The sequence below is a fragment of the Natator depressus genome, chromosome 10, assembly GCF_965152275.1.
Source record: "Natator depressus isolate rNatDep1 chromosome 10, rNatDep2.hap1, whole genome shotgun sequence".
NCBI classification, from domain to species: Eukaryota; Metazoa; Chordata; order Testudines; family Cheloniidae; genus Natator; species Natator depressus.
The window spans coordinates 51,305,302-51,319,401 of record NC_134243.1 but is presented as its reverse complement, the minus strand read 5'-3'; the positions used below and the strand labels follow the sequence as shown (position 1 = coordinate 51,319,401).

General features: G+C 41.5%; 1 protein-coding gene across 4 annotated transcripts in view; it reads left to right on the top strand.

Moving 5' to 3' along the window:
* TLN2 (talin 2) overlaps window positions 1-14,100 on the top strand; it is a 342,028-nt gene that overhangs the window by 298,844 nt on the left and 29,084 nt on the right. For all 4 annotated transcript variants that reach the window (XM_074966154.1, XM_074966153.1, XM_074966156.1 and 1 more), the window contains 2 exons: window positions 6,053-6,238; window positions 13,654-13,761. In XM_074966154.1, coding sequence (XP_074822255.1) covers window positions 6,053-6,238; window positions 13,654-13,761 — 294 coding nt within the window. The remainder of the gene's footprint in view (window positions 1-6,052; window positions 6,239-13,653; window positions 13,762-14,100) is intronic.

Below are 14,100 nucleotides of genomic sequence, written 5' to 3'. Positions count from 1 at the left end.
AACAACAAAGGAATTATTGAGTGATCCATTCCCTGTCATCCACTCCCAGCTTCTGTCAGTTAAAAGCTTCGGACATCCACAGCATGGGGTTGCGTCCCTGATCATCTTGGCTAATAGACATTGATGGACCTATTCTCCCTCAACTTATCGAATTATTTTTGAACCTCATTATAGTTTTGGCCTTGACAACATCCCTTGGTAGTGAGTTCCACAGGTTGACTGTGCATTGTGTGAAGTAGTACTTCCTTTTGTTTGTTTTAAACCTGCTGCCTATTAATTTCATGGGTGACCCCTGGTTCTTGTGCTATGTGAAGGGGTAAATACTACTACCTTATTCACTTTCTCCACATGATTCATGAGTTTATAGACTTCTATTCTAACATAGCATTTTTGAGGTGGTGCGACCGGAACTGTGAACGTAGCATGGATTTATTTTATGACATTTTCTGTCTTATTATCTATCCCTTTCCTAATGGTACCGAACATTCTGTTTGCTTTTTTTGACAGCTGCTGCACGTTGAGTGCATTTTTTCAGAGAGCTATCCACAATGACTCCAAGATCTTTTTCTTGAGTGGTAACCGCTAATTTAGACCCCATCATTTTGTATGTTTTCCAGTGTGCATTTACTTTGCATTTATCAACATTGAATTTCATCTCCCATTTTGTTGCCCAGTCACCCAGTTTTGTGAGATCCCTTTGTAACTGTTCGCAGTCTGCTTTGGACTTAATTATCTTGAATAATTTTGTTCATCTGCCAATTTTTCCACCTCACTGTTTACCCGTTTTTCCAGCTCATTTATGGACATGTTGAACAGCACTGGTCCCAGTACAGACCTCTAGGGGACACCACTATTTATCTCTTTCCTTTCTGAAAACTGACCATTTATTGCTACCCTTTGTTTCTTGTATTTAACCAGTTACTGATCCACAAAAGGACCTTCCCTCTTACCCCATGACGGCTTACTTTCCTTAAGAGCCTTTGATGAGGGACTTTGTCAAAGATGTTTTGAAAGTCAAAGTACACTATATCCACGGATCACCCTTGTCCACATGTTTGTTTGACCCCCTCAAGAATTATAATAGATTGATGAGGCATGATTTCCGTTTACAAAAGCCATGTTGACTCTTCCCCAACAAATTCTGTTCCTTTACATGTCTGGTAATTCTTTTCTTTACTATAGTCTCAGCCAATTTGCCTGGTACTGAAGTTAGGCTTGCTGGCCTGAAATTGGCAGGATTGCCTCTGGAATCTTTTTTAAAAATTGGAGTCACATTAGCTATCCTTCTGTCATCTGGTGTGTAAGCTGATTTAGGTGATAGGTTATGTACCACAATTTCATATTTAAGTTCCTTCAGAACTCTTGGGTGAATACCATTTGGTCCTGGTGACTTAGTACTGTTTAATTTATCAATTTGTTCCAAAACTTCCTCTATTGACACCTCAGTCTTGGACAGCTCCTCAGATTTGTCACCTAAAAAGAATGGCTCAGGTGTGGGAATCTCCCTCTCATCCTCTACAGTGAAGACCAATGCAAAGAATTCATTTAGCTTCTCCGCAATGGCCTTGTGTTCTTCAAGTGCTTCAGTTGATTGTTTGGCTGGCTTCCTCCTTTTGATTTATTTAATTTTTTTTGTTTGTTTGTTTTGCTGTTAGTTTTTGTGTCCTTTGCTCGTTGCTCTTCAAATTCTTTTTTGGCCTGCCTAATTATACTTTCACACTTGACTTACCAGATTTTATGTTCCTTTCTATTTTTCTCAGTAGGATTTGACTTCCAATTTTTAAAGGATACCTTTTTGCCTCTAACCGCTTTTTCTACTCTGTTGTTTAACCCTGGTGGCACATTTTTTGGTCCTCTTACTATGTTTTTTTTTTTTAATGGGGATATACATTTAATTTGAGCCTCTATGATGGTATTTTTAAAAAGTTTCTGCAGCTTGCGGGTATTTCACTCTTGTGATTGCACCCTTTAATTTCTGTTTAACTAGCTTCCTTATTTTTATGTGAAAAATGCAGACCCTGACAAAGGAAGAATAATTACAGAATATATATTTTTTTAAAAATTAAATCCCCACATAAGCTGTGGCGCAGTAAATGAAACATCAAAATCCTATGGGTGAACTCTGCAATCTAAAACTTTCCAGGTACTTACCGGTGTCAGAGTAGCAGCCGTGTTAGTCTGTATTCGGAAAAAGAAAAGGAGTACTTGTGGCACCTTAGAGACTAACCAATTTATTTGAGCATAAGCTTTTGTGAGCTACAGCTCACTTCATCGGATGCATGCAGTGGAAAATACAGTGGGGAGATTTATATACACAGAGAACATGAAACAATGGGTATTACCATACACACTGTAACCAGAGTGATCAGGTAAGGTGAGCTATTACCAGCAGGAGAGGGAAAAACCTTTTGTAGTAATAATCAAGGTGGGCCATTTCCAGCAGTTGACAAGAACGTGTGAGGAACAGTAGCGGGTGGGGGGGAGTAAATGTGGGGAAATAGTTTTACTTTGTGTAATGACACATCCACTCCCAGTCTTTATTCAAGCCTAAGTTCATTGTATCCAGTTTGCAAATTAATTCCAATTCAGCAGTCTCTCCTTGGAGTCTGTTTTTGAAGATTTTTTGTTGAAGAATTGTCACTTTTAGGTCTGTAATCGAGTGACCAGAGAGATGAAGTGTTCTCTGACTGGTTTTTGAATGTTATAATTCTTGACGTCTGATTTGTGTCCATTTATTCTTTTACATAGAGACTGTCCAGTTTGACCAATGTACATGGCAGAGGGGCATTGCTGGCACATGATGGCATATATCACATTGGTCAATGTGCAGGTGAACGATCCTCTGATAGTGTGGCTGATGTGATTAAGCCCTTTGATGGTGTCCCCTGAATAGATATGTGGACACAGTTGGCAACGGGCTTTGTTGCAAGGATAGGTTCCTGGGTTAGTGGTTTTATTGTGTGGTGTGCGGTTGCTGGTGAGTATTTGCTTAAGGTTGGGGGGGCTGTCTGAAAGCAAGGACTGGCCTATCTCCCAAGATTTGTGAGAGTGTTGGGTCATCCTTCAGGATGGATTGTAGATCCTTGATGATGCGTTGGAGAGGTTTTAGTTGGGGGCTGAAGGTGATGGCTAGTGGCGTTCTGTTATTTTCTTTGTTGGGCCTGTCCTGTAGTAGGTGACTTGTGAGTACTCTTCTGGCTCCGTCAATCTGTTTCTTTACTTCAGCAGGTGAGTACTGTAGTTGTAAGAACGCTTGATAGAGATCTTGTAGGTGTTTGTCTCTGTGTGAGGGGTTGGAGCAAATGTGTTTGTATCGTAGAGCTTGGCTGTAGACAATGGATCGTGAGGTGTGGTCTGGGTGAAAGCTGGAGGCATGTAGGTAGGAATAGCGGTCAGTAGGTTTCCGGTATAGGAGGGTGTTGATGTGACCATCGCTTATTAGCACCGTAGTGTCCAGGAAGTGGATTTCTTGTGCGGACTGGTCCAGGCTGAGGTTGATGGTGGGATGGAAATTGTTGAAATCATGGTGGAATTTCTCAAGGGCTTCTTTTCCATGGGTCCAGATGATGAAGATGTCATCAATGTAGCGCAAGTAGAGCAAGGGCATTAGGGGACGAGAGTTGGAGAAGCGTTATTCTAAGTCAGCCATAAAAATGTTGGCATACTGTGGGGCCATGCGGGTACCCATAGCAGTGCCGCTGATTTGAAGGTATACGTTGTCCCCAAATGTGAAATAGTTATGGGTGAGGACAAAGTCTCCAAGTTCAGCCACCAGGTTTGCCGTGACATTATCAGGGATACAGTTCCTGATGGCTTGTAGTCCATCTTTTAGTTGATTGCTTGAGGCAGTCTCAGGTGTGTCTATATATTTATTAAAAATAAGATTAAAACCTGACCCCAATGAAGTCAATGGAGAAACTTCATCCAGGATTTTACTCAGTATGGGAATATTGTATATATGTGTGCACTGCTTTAACTGGCTTGAGACAGGTTGAATTTGAGTACTATTAAGAGATGTCTTTGTAACAGTTGGCAAGGGCTTGTTCCTCAGTTTCTCCCACACACGGTGAGGGGGTGAAAGCCAAATAATGATAACCTGGATAAAAGGAGTGGCCCTTCCAAATGTGTGTTCAGGCATTTAGATACTACAGCAATGGGCACACTAGAAAACTTTAATAAGGAGTAGGTAATGCTGTCAGAGCAGCATTGCATAATAGGTGTGACTGGTAACATTTATCCAGTTACTCCTTGGGGAATTCTGCGCATGCACAGATTTCCTTGCTTCTCTGGAGAAAAATGACTTTCTGAACTGGAAGCAAAGGGAAGCTGCACGAGCGGTCATGCACCACTCTCCAGCAGCGCGGGTGCATTGTTTTGGGCACCCGGAGTAGCCAACAGAGTAGTAAATCACTGAGGCTGGGGATGTCCCAGCCAGTGGCTCCTACCCTGTGCCTCACCCTAGTCTTAGCTGGGCTGGGGAGGACGGGACTTCCTCTTCTCCTGCAAGGAGCATCCAGGGCTGTGTCAGACCCACTGCCAGAAGCCTCTCCGGCTGCAAGAAACACTGCACATGCCCCCTTCCTACCCCCATCACTACTCAGTCATGGGGGAGCGGGGTCACTGTACAGGGAGCTGCTCCCCCATTCGCCAACCCCCGTGCTTCTGGACCCATCTCATACCCAGATTGCCCCGCCAACTCTCACCCTGTGCATCCAGAGCCCACACCCTGACATGCCTCACCTTCTGCACCTGGAGCCCCCTTGCACCCAGACCTCCCTGCTGCCGAGCATCACCTCCCTGCACTCAGACCCCCCCCCCCAAGCCTCTGTTCATCTCGGTCTCCCTCGCACCTGCACCCCCCCACCAAGCTGCCTGTACCCAGATTGCCCCACACAGAATCCTATTGCCCCACACCTGGATCTCCCTACACTTAGCCCCTCCATACTTGGATACTGCTGGGCTGAGCCTGCCTGCCTACATCTAGTGTGCTTGGCACAGAGGGGCAGGGCCCTGGGGTGTTTCTGGGAAAGTCCTGGTCCTTGTGCTGTGTGAGGGTCGGGTGCAACTTTTCCGTCAGTCCATGTCCAGAGGAGGGGAGGCGCAGGGTGATCTCCTACCTCTGTGCAGTCAGTGGCCTGTGCTCCCCATTGTTATGGTGGAGCCTCCACATTTATTTATTGAGAAATAAAATTTGCAGAACTTTAAAATATTATGTGCAGAATTTTAAATTTTGGGGGGCAGAATTTTGAATGTTTTGGTGCAGAATACCCTCAGGGGTAACCCAGTGCAGTACCTGGAATGTTCTGTAAGGCTTAAGAATGGCAAGCTAATAAGGAATAAAGCTAGAAAAGGAGGCAAGTAGGAGCCAGAATAAGCTCTAACTGACTAATGTTAGCTTCAATGTTTTAATACAGTTAATTACTTTCAACATTCATAGGAATGAGGTGTGTGGGGTCAGGTAATTCAATGTCTTCCTCTTGATATGAGTTCCTCTACACAATTGTATAGTTAGGTTTGTAACAGAGGACTGTCCCTCCCCCTTTCAACCCTTTACAGAGAAGATTTTTGAGCATTTTATTAATATATCCAGTTCAGTCTTTCTCTCTGCTGCTTCTGGCTGAGGGGACACATTAGAGCATGGCCTATATGGGAGGAGGATCTCTGCATGCCTGTCCAATAGTCAGGATGGAAGAATATGTGGATACGACGAGTAGCTATCTATATGCTGTAACTATTGGTTTCTCGCTATCCTATAACACAGATAGTTTAAAAGACAAATGTTGGGTGTCAGCCATTTCAAGTGAATGGGTTAACCTTTTGTGCACACTTCCCACAGCTTAGTGTTTCTCTCTGCTGTGTGTAGATGTGCAAGTCCTATCAGAGCCAGACTCCTGACGAGCAGGAGTGATATTGCAGTACAGTACTCCAATTCAGTTTCTGATTTCCTGCCATTTGAAGGCTGCTTTCAATTGCCGTTTCTGTTTCAAGCTCTGTGTTGTTGTGGTCTGATTCTGAAAGGGCAACCAGATCTCCCTTCTGCTTTAACTTCCAGGTGTTTCAGTCGAAGGAGATTCCAGAAAAGACATCATCACCTGAAGAATCGATCCGGATGACGAAAGGAATCACCATGGCAACTGCCAAAGCTGTTGCAGCTGGGAACTCATGCAGACAGGAGGATGTGATTGCTACAGCGAATCTGAGCCGCAAAGCAGTAGCTGATATGCTAACAGCTTGTAAGGTAAAGATTAATTTCCTCCCCTAATTTTTTAGGTTTCTATGTCCTTAAATTTAGATTGTGTTTGTCTTTATCTGAGAAGTTAATGATTGTGAGAATTATGAAGTCTGACTAACATCCTAAACCAGAAGGAGGGGGTTTCTATGCTATGTAAAAAAAATATGGATTAATACACACTGGTTTCTTTTTGGAGAGAGAGGATGGGGTTTTTTTGATAGACACAAAACCTGCTTGAGTTCTTGTTTCTTTTAAACTGCAAGACAGACTCCGTACAAACAGTAGAGCATAAAAATAATGTAAGGGTGACCTGATTTTAATATAGTTACGAGTTCTCTAATGGAAAAAATGTGCACATGTATTGTCAATATTCCTTTGCTTTCTAAACAAACTCATTGGTCTGCTGAATTCTTACTGTGCTTTTAAAGAGTGTGTGTGCCTTTTGTCTTGTACTAAATGTAATGATCCTGTGAGCTGAACTTTTGGAATCTTTGAGACAGACAACTTTAAAGAAATAGGACTGTAAAACTGTTTGCATGCATGGTACAGGGAGTAATGCAAAATATACTCATGGCTCACTTCCCTTCATGCTGAGGTAGGGAGGGATTATTCGTAATTAACAGGGGCAGGACCAGAAAGGGGTTTTACAAAGTTAATTCTTTGAGTTTTGAGCAGTGAAATTAGACAACTCTTATTCGTAATCATCATTTAGGCATCTTTGCTCTTCAAGGTACAAACGACTATGAGAGAAGAATTAAGGCTTGGGCAGTTTGGCGGGTGTGGAGTTCAAAATTTAGTCAAATCTTTCCCTGCGTAGGTCCCCAGATCACTTTTTAGCTCCATTATGACTGGATGTAAGAATAGGACAGAGTTTAATTTTGTTTTTAAAGTAATGATTCTGTATTTAAGCATGATGCAGTGTGATTTTGAACATGATTTATGTATATATTGTCAATTGAAATCCTTATGTCATTTTGACCTTGATGGTTCTTGTATGTATTTAGCAGAATATGTCTGTTCCTGAACACTCTGCTTGCTTCAAGCTTTGATTTCCCCCCCCCCCCCCCCCAACTAAACACAGGTAGTTGAAAGTATAACTGTAGTTCTGCACTGGAACCCAGAAGTCACCACATCTTGTATCATTCGGTCTCGTATCATGCTTCTGTCGAAGTCCAGAACATGATGCTTCAAGGGAAGGTGAAAACACTCTGAGGTGCAGTTGTGGAATGATATAGGGTCAATTAACACTCTGAAGCATATTAGTTAAATATCCTTTGTAACTTTATGACCTGGCTAGTGTAGGTGCATATTCATATGGAGAAAAAACTGCATTTCACTCTGCAGATTCTCTGGATTACAGTTCTTCATATTTAAATTATATTTTTCAGCCTAATATTCTGCATTTTAGGTGTATGTTTTTGTATACTTTCAAATTAATTGTTTCCTTTTTGTTTTCACTTTCACTCCTATTATTGCTATAATTTAACTTGGTGCTTCTCCTGCTCTGGTTCACAGATGGCCACAGGCCTGCAGAATAAACCATTTAGAGACCAAGCAGTGGGGAACTGGGATGTTGATAAGGGGCTGAGTATCCATGAGAGAATTGCCTTTACAAAACAATCTAAAGAATAAAAATAGCTGAGAATGATTTTACTTATCTAAAAGGACAGATTGAAAAGCAGCCTACCTGAGAGCTTGTTGGGTATGGTAGTCATTCTTTGGGCTAGGGCCTACCAGGTTAACATGGTAAGTGTGGCAAATCGTTATCACTTGAGTAGCAAGTTCTGATCCTTGAAGTCACCATTGTTATTGCTTGCAGATGACATTATTAATCTCTAGCCAGAAAGTTGGCTATGTGCCACAGAATACCACCTTGAAAGCAGCAGAGTAGGAATAACAGCTGGAAGGCAGCCTGAAGCTGAAATCAGAAATAGTATGGTTCAGAACAGTGAGGATAAAAGCTTGCCCTCTAGTTAGCCCAGTGGATTTGGTTTTGGCCTCCTTATGTCCTTGGAGCTGGAAAAGATTATTAGGCAAGGAGAAACAAGTCTCTGAAAACACTGGAGAGAGGTGGAAAGTCTAGAAGACTAATCATAGGCATTATTTAAAACATGTGACCCAAAATTTGTCAAAACATCTGTCAGTCTTAAGTGTGACAAGGTTGGTGAGGTAATATCGTCTAACGGATAGTCACGGGCCACTCTACCTTGAATGGTCCCTTAGAATATGTGCTAACTACTTACACTAAACAATCTGTTCCACCTTTCATTTAGCTGTGACTCTAGGAGTATCTTTCCCAGACCTAAAGAAGAACTCTGTGTGGCTTGAAAGCTTCTCTTGTTCACGGCTACAACTGTACTGCACAGTCTTAAGTTTGTTAAATAACTTAATTATGTGTACCACATCCCCTTAGCCAGAGCTATATCAGTTAATGTTAGACAGCAATTTAAAATGGTTGGTAGAGAAGCTAGTTCTTCTACTTTTTGCACTTGTGCTAGTGTGTTTTTATCCACTCATATACTTACTTTGGTAATAGATGGACTCAAGCTGTACGAAGGAGTATCAGATCTCTTGTACAAAGTCATCTTATCTCTTTTTGAACATAAGAACAGCCATACTGGGTCAGATCAAAGGTCCATCTAGCCCAGTATCCTGTCTTCCCACAATGGTCAATGCCAGGTGCTCCAGGGGGAATGAATAGGACAGGTAATCATCAAGTGATCCATCCCCTGTCACCCATTCCCACCTTCTGGCAAACAGAGGCTAGGGACACCATCCTTGCCCATCATGATTAATAGCCATTCATGGACCTATCCTCCATGAATTTATCTAGTTCTTTTTTTGAACCTTGTTATAGTCTTGGCCTTCACAGCATCCTCTGACAAGGAGTTCCACAGGTTGACTGTGCGTTGTGTGAAAAAATACTTCCTTTTGTTTGTTTTAAACCTGTTGCCTATTAATTTCAGTTGGTGACCCCTCATCCTTGTGTTACGAGAAGGAGTAAATAACACTTTCTTATTCACTTTCTCCACACCAGTCATGATTTTATAGACCTCTATCACATCCCCCCTTAGTCGTCCTTTTTCCAAGCTGAACTGTCCCAGTCTTATTAATCACGCCTCATCTGGAAGCCGTTCCATACCCCTAATCATTTTTGTTGCCCTTTTCTGAATCTTTTCCATTTCCAGTATGTCTTCTTTGAGATGGGGCAACCACATCTGCACGCCGTATTCAAGATGTGGGCGTACCATGAATTTATATAGAGGCAATAGGATGTTTTCTGGGGTATTAAAAAAATTCCATGATAAATCTGAATAGCCACTTCTCTTGTACTCTAAGATGGTGACTAGGGAGCACCTGACTTTCTTTGCTATACCATCAAGGCAGCATGACACCTCCACGACTTGATCTTGTTGTGATATTTGGCAAAATAGGGGTTTCTCATCGAATACGCAGCAATCCAATCTTCTGAATGTTTTGATAGGACTAATATTGTCAAATAATAAGCTAATAATTACACACATTATGTACCACTGCATGGAATGAAACCCACCAAAATGCATGTGTGTGAATAAAATATAGCATGAATTGTTATGTACAGTACACTTTGTGCTTCTCTAATGTCAAGGATATAAATGTACATTAAATTTCATTGCAACTTCCCTGAAGCAGAGGGGTTCAGCTCTGGGATATTTAAACAAGTCTATAATAATTGTGCAATATGTAAATAATACACTGCCACTGGGGTTCTGTGGCCTGCAACATGCAGAAGGTCAGACTAGATCATGATGGTTCATTGTGGCTTTAAAGTCTGAGAGTCTGTAAGTGGGCATTTATCAATAGTTACCATTTGGAAAAAAATATATTGGTTACAGTGCAATCTCAGAATCTCATCCTGTGGGTCCTATTAAACTTGGTGGAGACGCTTAACCGAAAGTACTCAAGGTTGGATCAGACCCAAAGATAAAAACAGATTTTGTCTTTATACCATGTGTGTAAAGTAATAACTCTGCATTAACTACTGGAAAATATTGATTTTTTTTACTTTCTTACTGGTGACTCTTGTAGCAAAAATAGAAGGATATGAGAACTATCTAGGGCAGAGAGATGGTCATCTTAGTTATACAGTTGCAGTTAAAGATTGCACATCTTCTATCATATGGGGGTATGTCAGTACTTAGAATGTTAGCATTGTACGCATAATGCTAACCCATAATGCTAGAAGCACTTGAATGGGGCATGATAGCAAAGAGGAACTGAGTGTGAAGAGGACAGGTACAACAGAAGTATCAGAAACAGGAGAGAAAAGAGATGAAAGAGCAGAGATGGGCTCGTGGAATGGCAAGCAAGATGCCTGCCTGGATCTTGGGTTCAGTTTGCAGATGCAAAGCAGAATTCCTGTATCACCTTGGGAAAGTCCATATTTCTGTGCTACAGTTCCTCACCTGCACAACAAGGATAATAATGATCCCTTCTCACATCCATTGTCTTGTTTGTGTAGATTCTTAGCTCTGTGAGACAGAAGATGGGTGTGCGAGAGAGATGCCTTGTGGACTGTGGTCTCAATCTCACTTGGGAAATCCTAGACACTTCTGTGATATAAAAATAATTAATAATAATGAAACACAGTGTTGCCAATTGCAGCCGGGAAAATTGGCCTTAGAAATTCACAGGAGCAATAGAGGATAACTAAATCATTTGACCTGAGGAGAAAAACCAGAGTTGGGATACAGTATTTTTGAAGCTTTGTCCGTTATTGTTTGTCATGACTTTAGCATTCCCCCAGGTGTCTGAGACAATCTTGCTAATCAGAGTTGGGAATGCAAGAGAACATCAAACCATAGGCAGAAGGTTTGGGAAAAATCCTTTAAAAACGAACCTAAGCCACTTCCTCCACTTAAAGCAGAAAGAAATCCATCCTTCCAAACTATTCTACAAGATGATCTGTGTGTCTTGGTATAATACAATATGTCACACAGGAAGTAACTAAAACAAATTTCTGAGTTAACAATATTTCACAGACGAGGATATGAATTTATATAATATATATACATTCTGTCCAAGAGACTTTCTGAGGAAATTCAATTTAATTTATATTGCAGGAAAACATTCTGATGTAAATGAATGAATAAGCTCTTTGTCAGTTTGCTGCTGGTTGAAGAACCTTTTGAATATGTATTCTTGATATAAGAACTAGGGCCTGATTCTGTTCCCAGGGAAGTAAATAGTTTTTTCATGGACTTCAGTGGGAGGCAGAATAGGCCTTAAAGATGTTTTGATATGTTCAGTGTTTCTTCCAGAAATATTGTATTGTCTCAGTCAATTGTGTACCCTAAGGTTAATAGGAATACTTGGGCTTATCTCTGGTAGAAGTTTGAAGAAATTCTTGGTATCTAAGGGGTTTTGTAGCATCCGTCACCATAGTATTGAAGTATGTACAAAGTAAATTAAATGTGTGCAGTAAGGTCACTGTTGGACTTCAAGGAGTTTCTGGACCTTTCTAAATTTGTTAATTCTCTCCAGTAGAATAGTCACCCAGCCTTAAATATACCAAAAAAAAACCCCAAAACAAACTCCAAAAAACTACTGTTCTGTTTACAAAGTAGGGAGCCAACGGTGTCTTTAATGTAGGTTGTAGTGGTTGATGCTCAGCTGCTCTTCAACTAACCAGCAGGGGGAGCCCATTAACCAACTGAGTCTAATGTGACATCATCAATTATGATGATAAGGAAAGAAAGAACTGATCAAAATGTACAAACAACCAAATTAATTTTAGTCCCAATTGCAAATGCCAGAAGACAAAAAGAAATTGGTAGAGGCATATTAGCAAAAGTGGGCAGGTGAGTTCAATAAAACTGCCCAAAAATAAGCATTTTAAGGCCTATTTTTAAAAATTAATACCAAGTTTAAACATGCTCCCAGTTGTAGTTTCCATTTTAGTAGTGGTGAATCTATGATGCAGGACTACTTCTGAATTTTTTTATTTTGCCCTCTAAATGATTCTACCGGTAGAAGATGCTTTTTTACTGCTTGTCGTACATATTTAACCACATGAAATCTAATACTACGTATGACAGGTAGTTGTTGCTTTTAATCTCTATATCAAGCTCATGTCATTGATCAGCCCTTTGCTGCAGTATGTTTAAAAGACAGGCATGTTTCTTTGCAATCTTCCGTTTTCCCGTATAAAGAATAATATTGGCCCTCAAAGCACTTTACAAAGATCACCACCATCATTATCTCCATTTTACAGAGTGGGAAAGTTTTATGCACAGATGTAACCTGCCCAAGGTCACCCAGCAGGCCAGTAGCAGAGCTGGGAATAGACCCTGGATCTTTTAAGCCAGGGGCTCTCAAACTGTGGGTCAGGACCCCCGAAGTGAGTCACAACCCTGTTTTAATGGGGTTGCCAGAGCTGGAGTTAAACTTGCCTGGGCCAGTGTTAGACTTGATGGGGCTGAAGCCTGAGCCCCATCGCCCAAGGACGAAGCCTGAGCCCCACCATCCAGGGTTGAAGCTGGAGCCCGAGGGCTAAAGCCTAAAGCTTTAGCCCTGGATGGCAGAGCTCAGGTTACAGGCCTCCTGCCTGGGGCATGTAGTAATTTTAGTGGTCAGAAGGGAGTGGCGGTGCAATGAAGTTTGAGAACCGCTGTCCTAAGCCCAAGTACAGTGATCTATCCACTAGGTTTCACTGACTCTGATGTGGAGCCATACATTGTATTCACTTTTGGGGGCTGCACAAAACACTCACATTTTAGATGGAAGGTCTGAAGGTTTGCAAGGGGGCAAGTTTTAAGGGGGATTGTGGTTCTAAAATCTGTAACGCTGTATGTATTTGTGGATGGAGAAACTATTGCTCAGACTTCTTTCATTTTCTTTCCTCTTTCTATGTGTCAGTAGGAATATAGAGACGCCATCTTCCTTCTTATTAGCATCACTGCTTGTACGAAACTGCAGTACACGTCCCCCACAAGCTACTAGCTCAGTCCGTTCCCAGAATCTGTTACAATTATACCTAAAAAAAAAAACCAACTTGCTGCCTTTCTCCTTTGGACCTTTGCTGTGGCAGCTGTTTTGTTTGGGCTGATGGTAGGATGTGTACCTGATGCTGACCATGTCTAATGAAGAACGTTAAGAAAGAGTGAGCTGTTGCATCCCCAGAGTGAAGAATATGGTAACAGAAGGAAACTTCTTCGTGAAATCCATTTTCACAGTTGAGGCTCTGCTGCTTTGGCAGGCCAGTTAAGCTACACCTTTGCAACAGTGGTGACTTGCTGGCTTGGATGTTATTTACAAACAATGGGAAATTGCTTTTTTCTGGCCTTTTTATGCCATTTATATAGTCTCCATCCATATGTCTGCTCCTCCCCACAATCTCTGCTTTGTAGTTTTTGAGTGTTAATATTGCTTTGTCTCCTTAGCAAGCTTCCTATCACCCAGACGTGAGTGAAGATGTTAGAGCGAGAGCACTGCGATTTGGAACAGAATGTACCCTGGGATACTTGGAACTCCTAGAACATGTCCTCCTGGTAAGAAGGAGCCTATAGGCATGTATTGAAGCTTTGCCAAGAACAAATAATCCCACTGAGCCCTTTTCATAATCATTGCCAAGGTTAACTTTTTATTTGCTTGCTGCAAGTTCCTGAACAAATGGTTAAAATAGCTCAACTCTTTCTTACAAAAGAGAGAAGGGAATCTGGAAGTGTTTGCATAGAGTTCTCTTCTGGAGTTTACTTTATCATGAGTCAGTGAAGGCATCACCGCATCTAAAAATGGGCCCCTTTAAAATCATACGTTGGTGTTCTCCAGTGGGTCTCTCTCTTAACCTGATGTAGTAGAACACACACCAATCACCCAAAACACCGATG